The sequence below is a fragment of the Bufo bufo genome, chromosome 11 (assembly GCF_905171765.1).
Source record: "Bufo bufo chromosome 11, aBufBuf1.1, whole genome shotgun sequence".
Taxonomy (NCBI): domain Eukaryota; kingdom Metazoa; phylum Chordata; class Amphibia; order Anura; family Bufonidae; genus Bufo; species Bufo bufo.
Window position 1 is genome coordinate 20521848 of NC_053399.1, and position 21927 is coordinate 20543774.

Genomic DNA, 21927 nt, shown 5'->3' on the forward strand with positions numbered 1-21927 from the left:
CCATATAGAATGCATGGGGATAAAACTGATCAGTCATTTTCCGGATTTGAGTCCCTAGGACGGAACTCAGCGCCGGAAAAGAAAAACGCTAGTGTGAAAGTACCCTAACGTATTTTTTTCCCCGTGTCCGTTCCATTTTTTTTGCCGCCTGTATGCGGAACCATTCACTTCAATGGGTCGGCAAAAAAAACTGAAATTAATCCATGTGCATTCTGTTTCCGTATGTGCGCATGGCCGTTCTGCAAAAAAAAGATAGAACATGTCCTATCCTTGTCTGCTTTGCGGACAAGGATAGGCATTGTTACAATAATACGGACAAGAATAGGTCATATTCTACTTTTTTGCGGGGCAATGGAATGGACATATGAATGTGGACTGCACTCGGTGTGCTATCCGCATATTTTGCGGCCCCACTGAAGTGAATGGGTCGGCATCCGATCCACAAGAAATGCGGATCGGATGCGGACAAAAAAAAAAAAAGGTTGTGTGCATGAACTCTTAGGCCTCTTGCACACGAACGTGTACTGCCCATGCCGCGGACCGCAAATTGAGGTCTGCAATGCACGGGCACTGACCGCGGGCTAGCCGCATGCGGATCGCGACCCCATTCACTTGAATGGGGTCTGCGATCCGTCCGTTCTGCAAAAAGATAGGGCAAGTTCTATCTTTTTGCGGAACGAAACCCCACGAAAGCACTCTGTAGTGCTTCCGTTCCTCACCGCATCTCCGGATTTGCAGACCTATTGAAGTGAATGGGTCCGCATCCGTGATGCGGAATGCACACGGCCGGTGTCCCTGGTATTGCGGACCTGCCGTATGCAGGCTGCAATACGGCCACGGGGGAAACACGGTCGTGTGCAAGAGGCCTTATGCTCAGTTTGCACTTAAAATAACTGATCTCTTTGTTTTAAGCATCAGTTATGATCAGTTTGTGTCGCTTCCATCAGAGAGCCATCAGTTATTTTTGAAGGGAGAAAAAGTACTGCATGCAGGACTTTTTCTTTCATCTAAAAAAATGGATCTCAGATGGAAATGGCTAAAACGGATGCAAAATGTGCATCCGTTTTTTTTTCTGTTCTTCTAACCTATCAAAAGAACCCAGCCTTAGCTCACTTTGCGACAAAACTTTTGGCACATTTGTGTCGCATGAAACCCATGCCCCTTTCCGCCCCCATTTGCAGCACTCCCCCTTGTGGTAAAAAGTGTCTAAAACAATAATTGCTGAGAATTTGTGGGCAGGTGCTGTCTCCACGTGGTCTCTGTGAACAGCTCATGCATCCATTGACTTTAATGTGTGTATTCACCGTGTTTCGTCCATGATTACGTATCGTTCATGCACACTGTAGTCTATGGGTCCTTAAAAACCAGGAATGCCATCTGTGCTTGGTCCATAGTGTACACGGGTCGTTGGTAGGAGATGTGCTTGAAATTAGTTTTCAGCCTAGCAGCTTCCGTGAAATATGGATGACACGTGAAGGGCAAAAAACGGACACACGCACCAAACACAGATCCTTCACGGATCATGGATGTCATCACGGACGTGTGAAAGAAGCCTAAGTCTTGCAGGGTATGTGGAGATATTTTGGAGGGGTTTCCTCACATATCTGAGATATTACATTAACCTCCAGTATTTGATGTCACACTGATAGACATGTTATGAGGTGATTTACATACATTTCTGGAAAATATGTAGACGGCGTTTCAGAAGCGATAACATACGGCTCCCAAATCATACGTGTCCTATATTTTATGACTATATAAAATATTTGGGATGACACTGAGGTAATTTCTGAATAATATGTAAAATTACGTATGGGGGTTCAATCAGCCTGAGAGTATGATAGCATATCATGTAGGCCTTAGGCCTCTTTCACACGACTGTTTTTTTTTCCCGTTTACGGGCTGTCTTTTTTGCGTTCCGTATACGGAACCATTAATTTCAATGGTTCCGCAAAAAAACAGAATGTACTCCGTATGCATTCCATTTCCGTATTTCCATTCCGTTGAAAGATAGAATATGTCATATTAGGCCCCATTCACACGTCCACAATTTCGTTCCGCACTTTGCGCAACGGAATTGCGGACCCATTCATTTCTATGGGGCAGCACAATGTGCTGCCCGGATACAGAATTGCGGACCCGCACTTCCGGGTCCGCAATTCTGTTCCCGAAAAAAATACAACATGTCATATTCTTGTCCGCAATTGCGGACAAGAATAGGCAGATTCTATTAGTGCCGGCGATGTGCGCAAAACACGTTATGGACGTGTGAATGGACCCTAATTGCCCGAAAATCACGTTCCGTGGTTCCATTCAAGTCAATGGGTCCACAAAAAAAAAAAGGGACACATACGGAAATGCATCCGTATGTCTTCCGTATCCGTTTTTGCGGAACCATCTATTGAAAATTGTATGTCCAGCCCAATTTTTTCTATGTAATTACTGTATACTTTATATGCCATACGGAAAAAACGGAACAGAAACGGAAATGCAACGGAAACAAAAAACGGAACGGATCCGTGAAAAATGGACCGCAAAACACTGACAAAGACCTCCTGCACACAACCGTATGGCTTTTTCAGTGTTTTGCAGTCCATTTTTTACGGATCCCTTGTTACGTTTTTTGTTTCCGCTGTGTTTCCGTTCCGTTTTTCCTTATGGCATATACAGTAATTATTGGGCTGGGCATAAAATTTTCAATAGATGGTTCCACAAAAACGGAACGGATACGTAAGACATACGGAGTACATTCCGTATGTGTTCCGTTTTTTTGCGGACCCATTGACTTGAATGGAGCCACGAAACGTGATTTGCGGGCAATAATAGGACATGTTCTATCTTTCAATAGAACAGAAAAACGGAAATTAAATGCATATGGAGTACATTCAGTTTTTTTTGCGGAACCATTGAAATTAATGGTTCCGTATACGGACCATATACAGAACGCAAAAAAACGCCCGTAAACGGAAAACAAAAACGTTCGTGTGCAGGAGGCCAAAGCCATACGGTCGTGTGAAAGGCCTTAGGCCTCTTGCACATGAACGTTTTTATTCCTGTTTACGTTCCGTTTTTTGCGTTTCGTATATGGAACCATTCATTTCAATGGATCGCAAAAAAACAAAAACGGAAGGTACTTCGTATGCCTTCCGTTCAAAGATAGAACATGTCCTATTATTGTCCGCATAACGGACAAGGATAGGACTGTTCTATCAGGGGCCAGCTGTTCTGTTCCGCAAGAAATGGAATGCACACGGACGTCATCCATATTGCGGATCAGTTTTTTGCGGACCGCAAAATACTGAAAAAGTCATACGGTTGTGTGCAAGAGGCCTTATAGGAATACCTGGGAAATATGTATGGCGGTTCAGTCACAGACCTGACTGAGGTAATAATATTAATATATGCCCCCCGGTATTTGATGTCCCTCTGTACATAGAAACATAGAATGTGTCGGCAGATAAGAACCATTTGGCCCATCTAGTCTGCCCAATATACTGAGTACTATGGATAGCCCCTGGCCCTATGTCATATGAAGGATGGCCTTATGCCTATCCCATGCATGCTTAAACTCCTTCACTGTATTTGCAGCTACCACTTCTGCAGGGAGGCTATTCCATGCATCCACTACTCTCTCAGTAAAGTAATACTTCCTGATAATACTTTTAAACCTTTGCCCCTCTAATTTAAAACTATGTCCTCTTGTAGCAGTTTTTCTTCTTTTAAATAGTCTCTCCTCTTTTAGGCCTCTTTCACACGACAGTATGTCTTTTTCAGTGTTTTGCGGTCCGTTTTAAACGGATCCGTTGTTCCGTTTTTTGTTTCCGTTTCCGTTCCGTTTTTCCGTTCCGTTTTTCCGTATGGCATATACAGTGTACAGTAATTTCATAGAAAAAATTGGGCTGGGCATAACATTTTCAATAGATGGTTCCGCAAAAAACGGAACGGATACGGAAGACATACGGATGCATTTCCGTATGCATTCCGTTTTTTTGCGGACCCATAGACTTTAATGGAGCAACGGAACGTGATTTGCGGCCAAATATAGGACATGTTCTATCTTTAAACGGAACGGAAAAACGGAATGCATACGGAACACATTCAGTTTTTTTTGCAGAACCATTGAAATTAATGGTTCCGTATACGGACCGCAAAAAACGGCCCGCAAAACGGAAAAAAAAACGGCCGTGTGAAAGAGGCCTTACCTTGTTGATTCCCTTTATGTATTTAGCAGTTTCTATCATATCCCCTTTGTCTCGTCTTTCTTCCAAGCTATACATGTTAAGGTCCTTTAATCTTTCCTGGTAAGTTTTATCCTGCAATCCATGGACCAGTTTAGTAGCTCTTCTCTGAACTCTCTCCAAAGTATCAATATCCTTCTGGAGATATGGTCTCCAGTACTGCGCACAATACTCCAAATGAGGACTCACTAGTGCTCTGTAGAGCGGCATAAGCACCTCCCTCTGTCTACTGGTAATGCCTCTCCCTATACACCCAAGCATTCTGCTAGCATTTCCTGCTGCTCTGTCTGCCTACCTTTAAGTCTTCTGAAATAATGACCCCTAAATCCCTTTCCTCAGATACTGAGGTTAGGACTGTATCACTGATTGTATATTCTGCTCTTGGGTCTTTACGCCCCAGGTGCATTATCTTGCACTTATCAATATTAAATTTTAGTTGCCAGATTTTTGACCATTCCTCTAGTTTTCCTAAGTCCTTTTCCATTTGGTGTATCCCTCCAGGAACATCAACCCTGTTACAAATCTTTGTGTCATCAGCAAAAAGACACACCTTACCATCGAGGCCTTCTGCAATTTCGCTGATAAAGATATTAAACAATATGGGTCCCAGAACAGATCCCTGAGGTGCCCCACTGGTAACAAGACCATGGTCTGAATATACTCCAGACTACAACCCTCTGTTGTCTGTCCCTCAGCCACTGCCTAATCCATTCAACAATATGGGAGTCCAAGCCCAAAGACTGCACTTTATTGATAAACCTTCTGTGTGGGACAGTATCAAAAGCCTTACTAAAGTCTAGATAAGCGATGTCTACTGCACCTCCGCCATCTATTATTTTAGTCACCCAATCAAAAAAATCTATAAGATTAGTTTGACATGATCTCCCTGATGTAAACCCGTGCTGTTTTTCATCTTTCAATCCATGGGATTTTAGATGTTCCACAATCCTCTCCTTAAGTATGGTTTCCATTAATTTCCCCACTATTGATGTCAGGCTTACTGGCCTATAGTTGCCCGATTCCTCCCTACTACCTTTCTTGTGAATGGGCACAACATTTGCTAATTTCCAATCTTCTGGGACGACTCCAGTTACCAGTGATTGGTTAAATAAATCTGTTAATGGTTTTGCTAGTTCACCGCTGAGATCTTTTAATAGCTTTGGGTGTATCCCATCAGGCCCCTGTGACTTATTTGTATTAATTTTAGACAGCTGACTTAGAACCTCTTCCTCTGTAAAGACACATGCATCAAAAGATTCATTAGTCTTCTTTCCTAACTGAGGTCCTTCTCCTTCATTTTCCTTTGTAAAAACTGAACAGAAGTATTCATTGAGGCAGTCAGCTAGTTCTTTATCTTCTTCCATATACCTTCCTTCTTTTGTTTTTAATTTGGTAATTCCTTGTTTTAGTTTCCTTTTTTCATTTATGTATCTGAAGAATGCCTTCTCGCCTTTTTTCCCTGACTGAGCTAATTTCTCTTCTGCCTGTGCTTTAGAAGCTCTTATAACTTGTTTGGCCTCTCTCTGCCTAATCTTATAAATTTGTCTGTCATCCTCGTTTTTTTTTTTTTTATAATTCCTAAATGCTATCTTTTTTTGTTTTTATCGATTTTGGCCACTTCTGTTGAGTACCACAGTGGTCTCTTCCTTTTTTTGCTTTTACTGACAAGCCTAATACAATTTTCTGTTGCCTTCAATAGTGCCACTTTTAAGTAGTCCCATTTCTCCTGGACTCCAATGAAACTGTTCCAGTCTGATAAGGACTCGTATACCACTAATCTAATTTTAGAAAAGTCCGTTTTTCTAAAATCTAAAACTTTTGTTCTTGTGTGGTGTGACTCAGTCACTGTACTTATAGTAAACCACACTGACTGGTGATGACTAGATCCCAAGCTTTCCCCTACAGTAATATCAGATACCAAATTCCCATTTGTGAATACTAAATCTAAAATGGCCTCCTTCCAGGTTGGCTCCTAGAGATAATCCCAGTAGGGAATTTAGAATATCTGTACTCCTGGCAGAACTAGCTATTTTGGTTTTCCAGTTTACATCTGGAAGATTGAAGTCTCCCATAATGATAACTTCCCCCTTCAATGTCATTTTAGCTATTTCCTCAACTAGTAGATCATCTAATTCTTTGACTTGGCTAGGTGGTCTATATATCACACCTACACGAGTTACCTTATGATTATCAAGCTGCACGGTAACCCAAACTGACTCTAAATTGTTCTCGCTAACTTGTATCAAATTCGATTTTATGCTATCTTTCACATACAGGGCCACCCCTCCCCTCTTCTTGCCTTCTCTGTCTTTCCTGTATAGAGAGAACCCTGGTATTGATATATCCCAGTCATTACTCCCCTTGAACCACGTCTCAGTAACAGCCACTACATCTATATTCTCAGATGCCATTATAGCCTCAAGTTCATTGATCTTATTCCCTAGACTGCGAGCATTTGTAGATAAGAATCTGAGCTTGTCATTTCTTAACCTTTGTGCTACTGGCCTCTTCTGCCATTGTTCCGGGGGGCAGTTGGACTGCTGGATTATCACTCTTTTGCCCCCCTTTCCTAGTTTATTTTCCATGTGATTTTGGGATGGACATACATGTTTTGAGGTGATATACATGTATGTGAACGTATATGTGGTAAATATTATGGAGGCTCGGTCACAGACCCCTCTGAGGTGATAATAACGTAATAAACAGCCCCCCATTATTTAAAGTCTTGGTGTAATACACATTTATTTCAGGCAATGCTGAGGAGACTTTGGGGGGAACGTGTGGAAAATATTTGAGGGAATTCGGATATTATATAGGCCCCAATATGTGATATCATGTTGTACATGTGATTTGGGGCTAAGTATACATTTTCACCAGGGGATTTGAATTCACTTTTGGGGAATAAGCATCAAATATTTATCAGAGATATTACATAATACAACCTATCCCTTCCCCCAGCTGATATCACACTGTACCTGTTATTTTGAGGTGAATATACATTTTTGAAGTGATATACGTATCATTTTGGGGGAACATATGAAAATTATTTGTGAAGGTTCAACCACAACCTCCCCCTTCCCCTGAGGTGATAATACACCGATCTATGGTGGAATAGGTGTAAAATAATTATTAGTATTTTATTCAAAGATATAATACTACCTCCCCTTCCCCCAAATTACTTGACACCTCTGATCCTGGGGTGAATATGGATGTATAAAGAGGACCTGTCCCCTCTCCTGCCATCGCTGTTCTATTAAATACTTGCATCCATGTAATAACAATCTATTCTTATTGCATATGCCGCGCTCCCTTATCTGCATTAGTATTGCAGATATAGCGCACCCTACTTTATCAGATCATGCATTGTTCCTTTGATTTTGAGGTGAATACGCATTTTTAGGGTAACACGAACGCGATTTATATGCGTTTTTGAAGATTCAATCAAAGATGCCCCTAAGGTAATACTGCCCCCCCCAATAGCTGACGTCTCACGTTACCTGTGATGTTGGGGTGAATATACATTTTTGAGGTAATACTGAGAACACATATGTATTTTCACTGACTGTGTGAAAATATGTGTAGGGGTTAAGTCATAGGCCGTTCTGAGGTAATAAAATTACACATCCCCACCCCAATACCTCATGTCACTTTTCTGAGGTAACATTGAAGTGATTTTTGGGTTGTATGTGGCAAATATTTAAGAGCTGATAGTACCCCCCTATACACACCCTATTTGATATCACACATTTTGGGGGGTGAAGAACACTTTTCTGAGGTAACATTGGGCAGAGGTGATATACATTTCTAGAAAGTAGACGCCATATTTATTGGGGATCAGTTACCGCATTCCATGATAATACTGTCTTGTATAGGCCCCCCAACAGTTCACGTCTTGTGGCACCTGTCATCTTGAGGTGATTTGGGGTGAATATGTGCAAAATCTTTATTAAATTTTACTAGAGATAATACCACCCCACTATTATTGGATGCCTCCCTGTACACTGTGATTTTGGGGCGAATACAAGCTTTATGAGGTGATACCAGGATCAGAAATGTAAATTATCTGGGAATATGTATTGGGCTTCAGTCACAGACCCCTCTGAGGTAATAATACTTCCAGCCCCTCCGTCCCCAATATTTTGTGTCACGGTAAATAAATAACTTGGGGGGCATCTAGTTTTTTTTTTTTTAGGTAAAACAGAGGTGATTTGGGGTGAATATGTGGAAAATCTCTATTACATTTTGCCAGAGATAATACTACACCCCCCACCACCTTCATTATTACATGTCTCCCTGTACTCTGTGATTTTGGGGTGAATATATGCTTTATGAGGTGACACCGGGGTCAAAAACTTAAATTATCTGGGAATATGTATTGGGGTTCAGTCACAGATTCCTCTGAGGTGTCTGTTATTATAGAGCCCCCTATAATATTTGGTAGGAATACAGTCCTTTGCGGTAAATTAGGCCCCTCTGAATATTGGGCTTCAGTCACAGACCCATCTGAGGTAATAATACTTACAGCCCCCCCCCCCCCCAATATTTTATGTCATGCCAAATATATAACTTGGGGGGGATTCCACTTTTTGAGGTAACAATGAGGTAATATATAGAAAATATTCATTAGGGTTGTTAGAGGTAATGTTACCCCCCCCTCTCCATTATTTGATGTCGCACTGCGCCTGTGATTTTGGGGGGGTAAATAAACATTTTGTGAGGTCATATTGGGGTGACAGGTATATTTTGTGGTAATATATAGAAATATTTATAGGGGGTTTCATCAGAGACCACTTTAAAATGCCCCATATTATAGGGCCCCCTATAATATTTGGTGGGAATATAGTCCTCTGAGGTAAATATTGAGCTTCAGACCCATCTGAGGTAATGATACTTACAGCCTCCCCCTTATTTTACGTCATGCCAAATATATATATATATATATATATATATATATAATTATTTTTTTTTTGGAGGGGCACCCACTTTCTGAGGTAACACTGAGGTGATTTTGGGGGATTATATAGAAAAAATTGATTAGGATTCTGTCAGAGGTAATTTTACCCCCCATTTTTTCATGGGGGGGGTAAATACATGTTCTGTGAGGTAATATTGGGGTGACACAGGTATATGTTGTGGTAATATATAGAAATATGTATTGGGGTTCAGTCAATGGCCCCTCGTGAGGTGAGAATGTGAGGTAATATTCAGCCTCCGGTATTGTGGTTCATATAATTTGTGGGAGATTAAGGAACATGGCTGATTCCCGGTGATTATGTATTACACGAGGAGTGTATTGGGGGTGATCTGGCGCCCCCTTCCCCCCTGCTTTCTCACGGAGGGGTTGACAGAGCGCTGGAGGGAGGGGACGAGGGAATATGGCGGCTGTACTGTGACGGACACATTGGGCCAGGCACGGCGGGCAAAGAGGGCGGGGACACCGGGAGTGAGCGGAGAGCAGCGGCCGGGACACTGTGGACAGGCCCGGGCTCATCCTCTCTTCTTCCCGCCATCACAGCAGAGAGTGCCAACCCTCCCGGGGCTCAGGGCCACTTTACCGCTACCGGGAACGCGAAGGGTTAATCGCCGCCAAGAGCGGGAAGCCGGCCTGAGGTGAAGAGCGCTCGGTGGCGACGACGACGACACCACACACCGGCAACCCGGGGCCTGCAGGAAGAAAGATAGGAGACAGACGTGGTTATCGTGTCAGGAAAGCCCGTGGATCGGGCCTGAGATCCGGTCTGAGGAAAGCGGTGGAGAAAGAAGCCGCTACGGGTGTCAGGAAAGTCCGGGGATTGGGCCTGGCGGGCCGCGTTGGGAGTGTGAGGAGAAGCCAAAGACCCGGGGCAGTACGATACTCGGGCCGGACTGCGGCCTTCAGGAGAGCCCGGAGATTGAGGCCTATTTTTCGGTCTACCGGTTCGAGGAAAGCCCGAGCAGCGGGCCCTGCTGACCGGGGGACGGGAGTCACGACAGCCCGGGGATCGGGCCTCCCGGAGCCAGAAGCCGCCAGGATGACGGACACCCGGCGGCGGGTAAAGGTCTACACACTGAACGAAGACCGACAGTGGGACGACCGGGGCACCGGCCATGTGTCCTCCGGCTACGTGGACCGGCTGAAGGGCATGTCCCTGCTGGTGCGGGCGGAGAGCGACGGTGAGTGGCGGGCACAGGGCCCTGGACATGACCCCGGTGATAATAACGTGTGGCGGCCATAGTCACGTGTGTGATATCGTCCGGATGTCATTATCTATCAAAATGACAGGTTCTGCAACTTCCTAATAGACCTTGCTTCAATTACAAGAGCTCTGATGGCTGTCAGTGAGTGGAAACATCTCTGTTCTTACCTATTCATTTATACAGGATCTGTTACAATGTGTAAGCGCAGGCAATCCTCTGTGAGCTTAAAACAGCAAAGATCTCCCGACTATATTATTACTTAGTAACTTATTATGTTATTATTATTTGTGGAAAACTGGTCTGATTGTCATGTTTTTACCCTTTAAATGTAAACAAACAAGATCCAGTTCTCTGACGGCAAGCATAGACATTGACCATATTAGAATGGAAGTGGTTGTCCCATTACAACATCTTATCCCCTATCCACGTAGGGGTAAGTGTCTGGTGGGGGCCCAACTACTGGGGCCCCTGCCGGTCATGCCGTGCTCCCTGTTAGAATAGAGCGGCAGATGTGCGTGTCGTCCATTCATCTCTGTGGGACTGCCGGAGATGGCTGAGCGCCTGTAATCTGCTGTCTCCAACAGTTGGGTCCAACTGATGAGGTTAAGGGTCCATTCACACGTCCGCAAGTGCTTTGCGGTCCGCAAATTGCGGATCCACAAAACACGGATACCGGCCATGTGTGTTCATTTTGCAGACCGCACATGGCAGGCACTATAAGGCCTGTTCGTGTGCGCCCCGTGGCGGTGCTGCGACCCTAAAATTGCGGGCCGCAATGCACGAACGCCGACCGGCAGCGGATCGCGGACCCGTTCACTTTGATGGGTCCGCCATCCTCCTGTTCCGCAAAAAGATAGGACATGTTCTATCTTTTTGCGGAACGGAAGTACGAAACGAAACCCCACTGAAGCACTCCGTAGGGTTCCATTCCGCATCTCTGGATTTGCGGACTCATTCGAGTCAATGGGTATGCATCCGTGATGCGGAATGCACACGTAACGGTGCCCGTGTATTGCAGATCCGCATATGCTTTCCGCAATATGGCAACGGGACACGTACGGTCGTATGCAGGACGCCTGATAGACATGCCTTTTCTTGTCCGTTTCTGTGGACAAGAATAGGACATGTTCTATTTTTTTTTTTTTTTTGCGGGTACGCGGAACGGAAGTGCGGATGCGGACAGCACATGGTGTACTGTTCGCATCTTTTGCGACTCTATTGAAATCAATGGGTCCGCACCCGTTCTGCAAAATTGCGGAACGGATGCAGACCCGTTCATGCGGACGTGTGAATGGACCCTAAGGAACATGCATGGCAGCACATTACAAAAAAGATTGGGGCCATTGGACAGTTATGGTAAAATGGGGCTTATCCTCCTTCCAGAAAACTACTACCATTTATCGATGCAGTAATTGGAGAATATATGTGATCATCTCATATCATGTTCTAGATTTATTTACATAAGACCAGAGTGCAAATTCTGTTAATCCATCAGGTCTCTGAACTCCATATCTGAGGTTTTTTTTTTCCCCTCTAATTTAAGTCCTCTTCCGTTCCGTTATTGCACAAAACATATCCGTACGGTTTCCGTATTTGATCAGTTTTTTGCGGATCGTATACAGAAACGTAACTTATTAATCACCAAACACATGAGCAATATGGGCTGGGCATAGCATTTCTACAGTATGGATCCGCAAAATATGTGTTTTCTTTCCAAATACGGATGTGTTCCGTGTGCGTTCCGTATTCTTTGCGGACCCATTGACTTGATTGGGGCCTCAGACCGTGATATTTGCGGACAATAATAGGAAATGCACAACTTTTTTGCGGAACGGACATGCGGGGAAACGGAATGCACACGGAGTAACTTCTGTAAAGCCCCCATTGAAGTGAATGGTTCAGCATACAGTCTGCAAAAAAAAAACGGAACGGATGCGGAAAGAAAATACGTTCGTGTACATGAGCCCTAAGACTGTAAGCTCCTGAGAGCAGGAACCTCTTCACTACTTCATATTCTCTGTATGACAGATTTGTGTTACTGTTAGTTTATGATTTTATTTGTCTGTTTGCATAACTTTTCCGGTCCCGTTGAAAATGAATGAGTCCATACCCGTTCCGCAAAATTTTGCAGATTTGTGAATGGACCCTAACACTGACGGAAGTTACCAGTGTCATTGTTTTCTCAGCGTAAGGCTACATGCACACAAACGTTATGTGTTTTCTGGTCTGCAAATTGCGGATCCGCAAAACACGGATGGGGTCCGCGTGCGTTCCGCATTCTGCAAAACAGCACGGACAGCCACGGATGCGGACAGCACACGGAGTGCTGTCCGCATATTTTGCGGCCCCATTAAAGTGATGGCCGCAAAAACTGCGGCTCGGATGCGGACCAAAACAGTCGTGTGCATGAGGCCTAAGGCCTTGTGCACAAAGTCTTATCCATTTTTGCGGATGCCGTGTGCGTTGCGAATTTTGAGGGTCAGCCGGTCCTGTCCTGTCTGTTAGAACTGCCTATTCTTCTCTGTAAAATGGACAAGAATAAAGCGTGTCTTGTATTTTTTGCGGTGCAGCAGAACTGCTGTACGGATGCAGACGGCACACGGTGTGTTGTCCACATCTTTTGCAGCCCCATCGAAATGAATGGGTGCGGATTAGATACGAAAAAAAAAAAATATATATATATATATATGCAGATCGATTGCGGACCGAAACTACAGTTGTGTGCATAAGGCCTAAAGTGTAGTGTTGCACAAGGCCATTGTAATACCTGGGCATGCAGAGTCCTTCAAAGTAAGGCCTCTTTCACACGGGCGTGTCCGGATTAGGTCCAGATGCGTCCCGGTGCATTGCGGCAAACCCGCGTGAGTAGGAACGCAATTGCAGTCAGTTTTGACTGCGATTGCGTTCCGATGTTTAGTTTTTATCGAGCGGGTGCAATGTGTTTTGCACGCGCATGATAAAAAACCGACTGTGGTACCCAGACCCGAACTCCTTCACAGAAGTTCGGGTTTGGGTTCGGTGTTCTGTAGATTGTATTATTTCCCCTTATAATATGGTTATAAGGGAAAATAATAGCATTCTGAATACAGACTGCATAGTACAATAAGGCTGGAGGGGTTAAAAAATAAATAAAAAATTTAACTCACCTTAATCCACTTGTTCGCGCAGTCGGCATCTCTTCTGTCTTCATCTGTGAGCAATAGGACCTTTAATGACGTCACTGCGTTCATCACATGATCCATCACCATGGTGATGGATCATGTGATGAGCGTAGTGACGTCATCAAAGGTCCTATTGCTCACAGTTAAAGACAGAAGAGATGTCGGCTGCGCGAACAAGTGGATTAAGGTGAGTTAAATTATTTTTAAATTTTTTTTAACCCCTCCAGCCCTATTGTACTATGCATTCTGTATTCAGAATTCTATTATTTTCCCTTATAACCATGTTATAAGGGGAAATAATAATGATCGGGTCACCTAGCAACCGTGCGTGAAAATCGCACCGCATCTGCACTTGCTTGAGGATGCTTGTGATTTTCACGCAACCCCATTCATTTCTATGGTGCCTGCGTTACGTGAAAAACGCACAAAGAGGAGCATGCTGCGATTTTCACGCAACGCACAAGTGATGCGTGAAAATCACCGCTCGTGTGCACAGCCCCATAGAAATGAATGGGTCAGGATTCAGTGCGGGTGCAATGCATTCAACTCACGCATCGCATCCGCGCGGAATACTCGCCCGTGTAAAAGGGGCCTTAATATATATTTTTTTTGGGTGCACTCACACACTATGGATTTTGTTTCCGCGCCTGAGAATTGCTTTCATTCATCTGAATGGGACTTGCAGAAGTCCATGTGCTTGTTGCCCCATTCAAATGAATAGAACTGCTTTTCAGTCTCTGAATTTTCTGCTGCATTAGCGCTCACCTTTTAGGCCTCTTTCACACAAGTGTGACGGATTAGGTCCGGATGCGTTCAGGGTGCGTTTTTCACGCAACACAGAACTGATGTGTGAAAAGAAAACGCTCATGTACACAGACCCATTGAAATGTATGGGTCAGGATTCAGTGCGAGTGCTATGCGTTCACGTCACGCATTGCACCCACGCGGGAAAACTCGCTCGTGTGAAAGGGGCCTTAGGCCAGATACACACGAATGAGTTCAATGCAAGGAACTCGCAGCGTGTGTCAGTGTGAGGTCCAGTTCTGACCTCCCCTCCTCTGACAGAATGGCACATCTTTAGGGCTCATGCACACGACCGTATGTATTTTGCAGTCCGCAAAAAACGGATCCACAAAAAATACGGATGACATCCATGTGCATTCCTTATTTTGCGGAACGGAACAGCTGGCCCATCATAGAACAGTACTATGCTTGTCTGTAATGCGGACAATCATAGGACACTGGCCATCAATGATATTAATACAATAGAGGGGGGGGGGGGGGGCGCACACTGGCCACCAATGATATTACAATAGAGGGAGGGGGGGGGGGGCGGGGGAGGCCGCACACTGGCCACCAATGATATTACAATAGGGGGGGGCCGCACACTGGCCACCAATGATATTCAAACTGGGGAGGGAGGGGGGTCTGCCCCCTGCTGCCTGGCAGCCCCTGATCTCTTACAGGGGGCTATGATACGCACAATTAACCCCTTCAGATGCGGCACCTGAAGGGTTAATTGTGCTTATCACAGCCCCCTGTAAAAGATCGGGTGCTGCCAGGCAGCAGGGGGCAGTCATGTACACAGTTCGTCGTATATTCTAACTAGAAGCGTCCCCATCACCATGGGAACGCCTCTGTGTTAGAATATACTGTCGGATCTGAGTTTCGATGTAACTCAAATCCGATGGTATATTCTAACATAGAGGCGTTCCCATGGTGATGGGGACGCTTCAAGTTAAAATATACCATCGGATTGAAGAAAACTCCGATCCTATGGCATATTAACTCCTGACTTTACATTGAAAGTCAATGGGGGACGGATCCGTTTGAAATTGCACCATATTGTGTCAACGTCAAACGGATCCGTCCCCATTGACTTGCATTGTAATTCAGGACGGATCCGTTTGGCTCCGCACGGCCAGGCGGACATTAAAACGACTTTTTTTTCATGTCCCTGGATCCTCCAAAAATCAAGGAAGACCCACGGACGAAAAAACGGTCACGGACCAACGGAACCCCGTTTTGCGGACCGTGAAAAAATACGGTCGTGTGCATGAGGCCTTAGATGAGTACGGCCTTGTTATCGTATTCCACAGATTTATTAACACCAGTGCAAGGCAAAAAAGGAGCAGTTGCCAGTAACAACCAGTTCGATTCCAATTATCATTTTTGCGGCAGCCTCGAGAAAATAGAAGCAGCAGACTCTCCCCTTTTCCCTTATACTTGCTGTCATATTTGCCTCTGTGCTTACATGCAGCAGCAGTACTTTTTTTTTTTTTTAATCTTCTATACCAGGGATCAGCAACCTCCGGCACGCCAGCTTTTTATAAACTACAACTCCCAGAATGCCATGTTTGCTTGCTGAGAGTTGTAGTTTCACAGCAGCCGGAGTACCGAAGGTTGCTGTTCCCTGTTCTATACTTTAAGCAGGCGTTTCTCAGAGATGCCTAAGGGATAAACACCTAAAAAAAAAAAAAAAAAATATAGAGCATGCTACATTTAGCTAAAAACAAGGGTTAAAAGAAACCGCTTTGCATAGGGAGATAGCTCCGCCCACCCGACCAATGATTGATGGCTATCAGCAGCTCATGAAGATGATAACTTTTTCCTCATAGCGGGATTCTTGCGCTGCAGCTCTTAAAGGGAACCTGTCATGTTGAACATGGTGTCTGAGCTGAAGGCAGCAGGTTATTAAGCAGGAGGCCCTGAGCAGACTGATATATAGTGTTATGGGAAAAAATTCATTAAAACTTGTATTATATACATGTAAATACAGAGATAGCTGTCAGTCACTGATAGGACCGCCTCATTGACATCAAAGCTCAGGAAAATACCCTGAGATGCGCCACAAAAATGTTTTTTTTTTTTTTTTTTTTTATAAATCAAAATAGGACTTGTGCCAGTTTATCCACCAGTTTGGCATAGAGCATTTTTAAATCCGCCCCACCCCTTTCTGTGAAACCAGCATTGGGCCTCATTCATGCGTCTGTGTCTGTGATGACATCTGTAACAAGATGGTCATTGTGTCATCCGTGAAGATGTCTATAAAGGATTCGGGTATGGACCTCGGGTCCATTTTTACCGCCCCCCCCCGTGTGTCATCGGTAAATTTCGTTTTCAGAGCATCTCTTACCAATAGTCTGTGAAAAGTCCAATGGAGCAAACACGGATGGCATCAGTGTTGCGTCCATGGTTTTCACAGACCCGTAGACTGTAATATGCGTGAGGGATCCGTAATCGCGAACAAAATAGGCAATGCTTCTGTGGTGTCACACTGATGTGTGAATACACACATTAAAGTCAATGGATATGTGCGCAAGTCCGTGGAGACTAGCACGCGTCCGCCATTCACTGATGTGATAGAAGCCTTACAAAGCTTTAATGAAAGCTGTGGATTTTTTTTTTTGTATGAAATCCACAGCTCACAACTCCCCATTAACATGCCATAACAAGTCCGCACGTGTTATTCATGTACAGCAAGCAGGCTGAAAGACATCCCTGGCGCCACTTATCACTGATTGCAGCAACCTGCTAGATCTGTTTCCTCAAAGGACGTTGATAGATTGTTAGCGGATCTGTTTGCAGATGTAATATTAGGCCACAGTCTTTGCGCGGGCGCAGTTGTTGGCCCACCTTTCTTAGTTAGTCTACTCCGGAATTTGTACAAGTTAAAAAGTCGCTTCTAAAATGAGGCAAACATTGCACCAATGTTTGCTACATATTTGTTTTTAGGGTATTTTTACACATACAGATGATCTGGCAGATTATTGCGGATGAGTGTTCGTTTAAACGCTCATTGACGATAATTGGCTTGTGTAATCATGCCGGCGATCTCCCGATGTTTGTGTGATCATGTGGTTGGTTCTACCAGCTTAAAAAATGATTGTTCTTGTGCTGCAGATTGTACTGTCTGAACAGCAGTCTGCTGCATGGGAATAATGATTCTCTGCGGGGACAAGAAATCACTATATCGATCTCTTAGTGATTGCTGCATGTAAAATGTATACCTCGTCTCTGCTGATGAGCTGATCGGGAGCATCTGCGTCATTCCCAATAATCTGCCAGATTATCTGTACATGTAAAAGGACCCTAAGGCCTCTTTCACACGAGCGTGTCCGGATGCGTTGCGGCAAACCCGCGCGAGTAGGTACACAATTGCAGTCAGTTTTGACTACGATTGCGTTCCGTTGTTCAGTTTTTATCACGCGGGTGCAATGCGTTTTGCACGCGCGTGATAAAAAACTGAATGTGGTACCCAGACCTGAACTTTTTCACTGAAGTTCGGGTTTGGGATCTGTGTTGTGTAGATTGTATTATTTTCCCTTATAACATGGTTATAAGGGAAAATAATAGCATTCTGAATACAGAATGCATAGTACAATAGGGCTGGAGGGGTTAAAAAATAAATAAATATTTTAACTCGCCTTAATCCACTTGTTCGCGCAGCTGGCATCTCTTCTGTCTTGTTCTGTGAGGAATAGGACCTTTGATGACGTCACTACGCTCATCACATGGTCCCTCACATGATCTTTTACCATGGTGATGGATCATGTGACGGACCATGTGATGATCACAGTGACGTCATCAAAGGTCTTTTTCCTGTGCACAGCAAAAAAGAAGACAGCCCTATTGTACTATGCATTCTGTATTCAGAATGCTATTATTTTCCCTTATGACCATGTTATAAGGGAAAATAATAATGATCGGGTCCCCATCCCGATTGTCTCCTAGCAACCGTGCGTGAAAATCGCACCGCATCCGCACTTGCTTGCAGATGCTTGCGATTTTCACGCAGCCCTATTCACTTCTATGGGGCCTGCGTTGCGTGAAAAACGCACAAAGAGGAGCATGCTGCGATTTTCACGCAACGCACAAGTGATGCGTAAAAATCCCTGCTCATGTGCACAGCTCCATAGAAATGAATGGGTCCGGATTCAGTGCGGGTGCAATGCGTTCAACTCGCGCCTTGCACCCGCGCAGAAAACTCGCCCGTGTGAAAGGGGCTTAAGGGTGCGGCCGCGCGGTCAGGTTTCTGCATGTGGTTTAGGCTACTTTCACACTTGCGGTAGAGGATTCCGGCAGGAAGTTCCGTCACTGGAACTGACTGCTGGATCTGGCAATCCGGATGCAAATGGATGCATTTGTGAGACTGATCCGGATGCAGATCTGTCTGACAAATACATTGCAAAACCAGATCCGTCTTTCCGGTTGTGATCTGGAAAAATGGATCCGGTATTTATTTTTATTTTTTCATTTTTAAAGGTCTGCGCATGCGCAGATTGGGAAACCATATCCGGTTTTCTGGAACACTTAGTACCGGATCCGGCATTAATACATTTCAATGGAAATTAATGCCGGATCCGGTATTCCGGCAAGTGTTCAGGATTTATGGCCGGAGAGAAAAATGCAGCATGCTGCAGTATTTTCTCCAGCCAAAAAACGTAAGAGGGACTGAACTGATGCATCCTGATCAGATTGCTCTCTATTCAGAATGCATTAGGATAAAACTGATCAGTTCTTTTCCCGTATTGAGCCCCTAGGATGGAACTCAACACTGGAAAAGAAAAACGCAAGTGTGAAAGTACCCTTAGAAAGCCAAAATCAGGAGTAGATCATAAAAGGAGAGAAACTATAAAGGTAGATATGATTGCATGCAGAAACCTGACCGCGTGGCTGTATCCTTACTCCAAAAAAGAAAAATGGGTGAGAAAAGTAGGTGTGTGCAGTCAGAGCAACCTGTTACACCTGCATCAGGATGTCTTTGTACAATCCACCAAGATATGGTTCTGGCCTGATCTTAAGTTTTCTCTGGATGTAAGCAGGAAAGTTTCTACTCATTGACAGCTCGTACAGCGTGGGAAATATAACAAAACTAATTTTACTTGTTCTCAACAGCTCCAGTGGCCGATTGACATCATTAAAGGGGTTGTGTCGCCTCCGACATTGGTGGCCTATCACTAGGTGGCAGCTCTGTAGAAGTGAATGGAGCATTGGCCACGCTTGCACAGCGTACTCTCCATTTATTTCTATGGGACTTCTGAAAAAAGCCGAGCACGCTGCTCAGCTTTTATCATCCCTCTTTTATACTTGCGGGTCCCAAAGGTGGGATGCACACCTATCTGACATTGGTGGCATATCCTAGCAATATGCCACCAGTGTTGGAGGTGAGACAACCCATTTAATGATCGAGCCTCAGCTGCTGCCGCCCTTCTATGTACAGTGCAGTGTACTCTGCAGTCATAGAAGTTGCAATAGAACCAAAGTCTTGTACAATAAACCTGTCACATTTCCATTTCTGAATCGGGGGTCTTAAGTGACATTTGTTTTTCTTTTTGCATTTTTCCGTTCAATACCACCCACTTGTGACAAGACTTTTGGCAACTTTGGGGTTATCTGTCGTATTGCAGTCATGATGAATTTAATAATACATATATTTGTTTTTCTTTCTTGCTTTTTAGGCTCATTACTTTTGGAATCAAAAATTAACCCAAACACTGCTTACCAGAAACAGCAGGTAAACTCTCAGACATCTGCATATATATAACATTAAAGGGAACCTGTCACCTGTATTTTGTGTATAGAGCTGAGAACATGGGTTGCTAGATGGCCGCTAGCACATCCACAATACCCAGTCCCCATAGCTCTGTGTGCTTTTGTGTAAAAAAAACAACGATTTGATACATGTGCAAATTAACCTGAGATGATTCCTGTACGTGAGATCAATCGGGGACAGGACACATCTCAGGTTCATTTGCATATGTATCAAATCATTTTTTTTTACACAATAAAAGCACACAGAGCTATGGGGACTGGGTATTGCGGATGTGCTAGCGGCCATCTAGCAACCCATGTCCTCAGCTCTATACACAAAATCCCGGTGACAGGTTCCCTTTAAGCTGGATTCGCATGTGGTGTATTTTAGCCTCTTTGCAATGAAAAAAGTAAAATCTGCAGGAAATGCCTATGTGAGGGGACGTTCACTTCTGCGTCAGAGGCTCCCTTGGGCTACCTGCACATGGCCATGGGCTGTCTTGCAGAAATTTTACACATATTTCCATGCAGATTACTGTGTTTCCACACCAAAAACCACATTGTGTTACTTGCAGATTTGATGCGGTTTTACATTGAAAAGGGTGAAATAGCACAAAAGAATCACACAAATAATTGACATGCTGCGGATTTCAGAATCCACATGGCAGGTCAGTTTCCGCACGAATCAAAAAAGTTATGTCACATGGATTACCAATATGAAAGTAAAACTATTGCCATGTACAATAAAATAGCTTCTTTCTTGATATACCCTTCATTCTTAGTTTCTGTCTTTCATTTTTGCGTAAATCCACTTGTTATATTATGCTAATTAGTCAGTAAGGTGCCCAGAGCGGTGTTATCTTTCTATGGTGCCTAGGAACGCCCCCTTCCAGTGCACAGCCCGCCTTCCATCAGAGCCCAAGCACGCCTCTCCAGGGCCGAACTACCCGCCCACACCAGCACTCTCACAAAAATTATTTTCTGACCTGTTAGAAAGGTACGTGACTTAATCTGCAGTGAAGGAAATCTTACTAGTATTTGTGAGTTATAACCTCAGTCCTGATCCTCAGCTGTGTCATGTGACCAACACTCTGATCTCCAAATGACACAGGACAGGAAGTCAGTTCCTTCTCTATTCATTCCTATGAGACTAACATTGAGGCTTATCTGGAGAGTCTGATTGCTGCTCACATGACACAGCTGAGGATCAGAAAGGAGGTTATAACTCACAAATACAGTCACTGGTAAGAAGATTACCTTCACTACAGTTTACATCATGCACATTTGTAAGAGGTCAAAGAATAAAAACGTTTGCGGGTGTGCTTCTTTAAAATAAAAAAAATAAAAAGTGTCCTGTAGAGTGCTGGACTCTCTCATGAAAACCCAACGGTTTGCAATAGATTTTCACACTTTCCTACTTGATCATGTGAATTCTCAGGTGTTTTTAAGGGGGTGAAGGTTTGTCTTTGTAGCAGGCTATGAAGAAGGTATACCGACAAAATGCGTAAGACATTTTTGTATTGTTCCTTTTATTTACTTCACTCAATGCTGGACGTCCAATTTTTTATTTTTACATTTGTGACCTAAGCTCCAGGCTTTTCCATTGCACAGGTGTTTTTTTTTTTTTGTTTTTTTTTGTATGAGTTGTGATATGGTTGTTTGATTGCATACACACTCTTTTAGTCATACACTAGAGTTTGTAAACCTGCATGACCAAAATACATTCTCTTTTTCTGGCAGCCTGTATTCAGTACAGTGCACTACAGACCCAGTCATCTTCTGTAGTGTCTATGCTGTGTTGATAAACTACAGAGAAT

At 44.1% G+C, this 21927-nt stretch overlaps 1 protein-coding gene across 1 annotated transcript in view; it reads left to right on the plus strand.

Moving 5' to 3' along the window:
* Nucleotides 1-9589: 9589 nt before the first annotated feature.
* PPP4R3A (protein phosphatase 4 regulatory subunit 3A) overlaps nt 9590-21927 on the plus strand; it is a 58551-nt gene continuing 46213 nt past the window's right edge. Inside the window, exons 1-2 of the mRNA XM_040412101.1 lie at nt 9590-10391; nt 20038-20093. Of these exons, the coding sequence (XP_040268035.1) occupies nt 10250-10391; nt 20038-20093 (198 nt within the window). The 5' untranslated portion in view covers nt 9590-10249. The remainder of the gene's footprint in view (nt 10392-20037; nt 20094-21927) is intronic.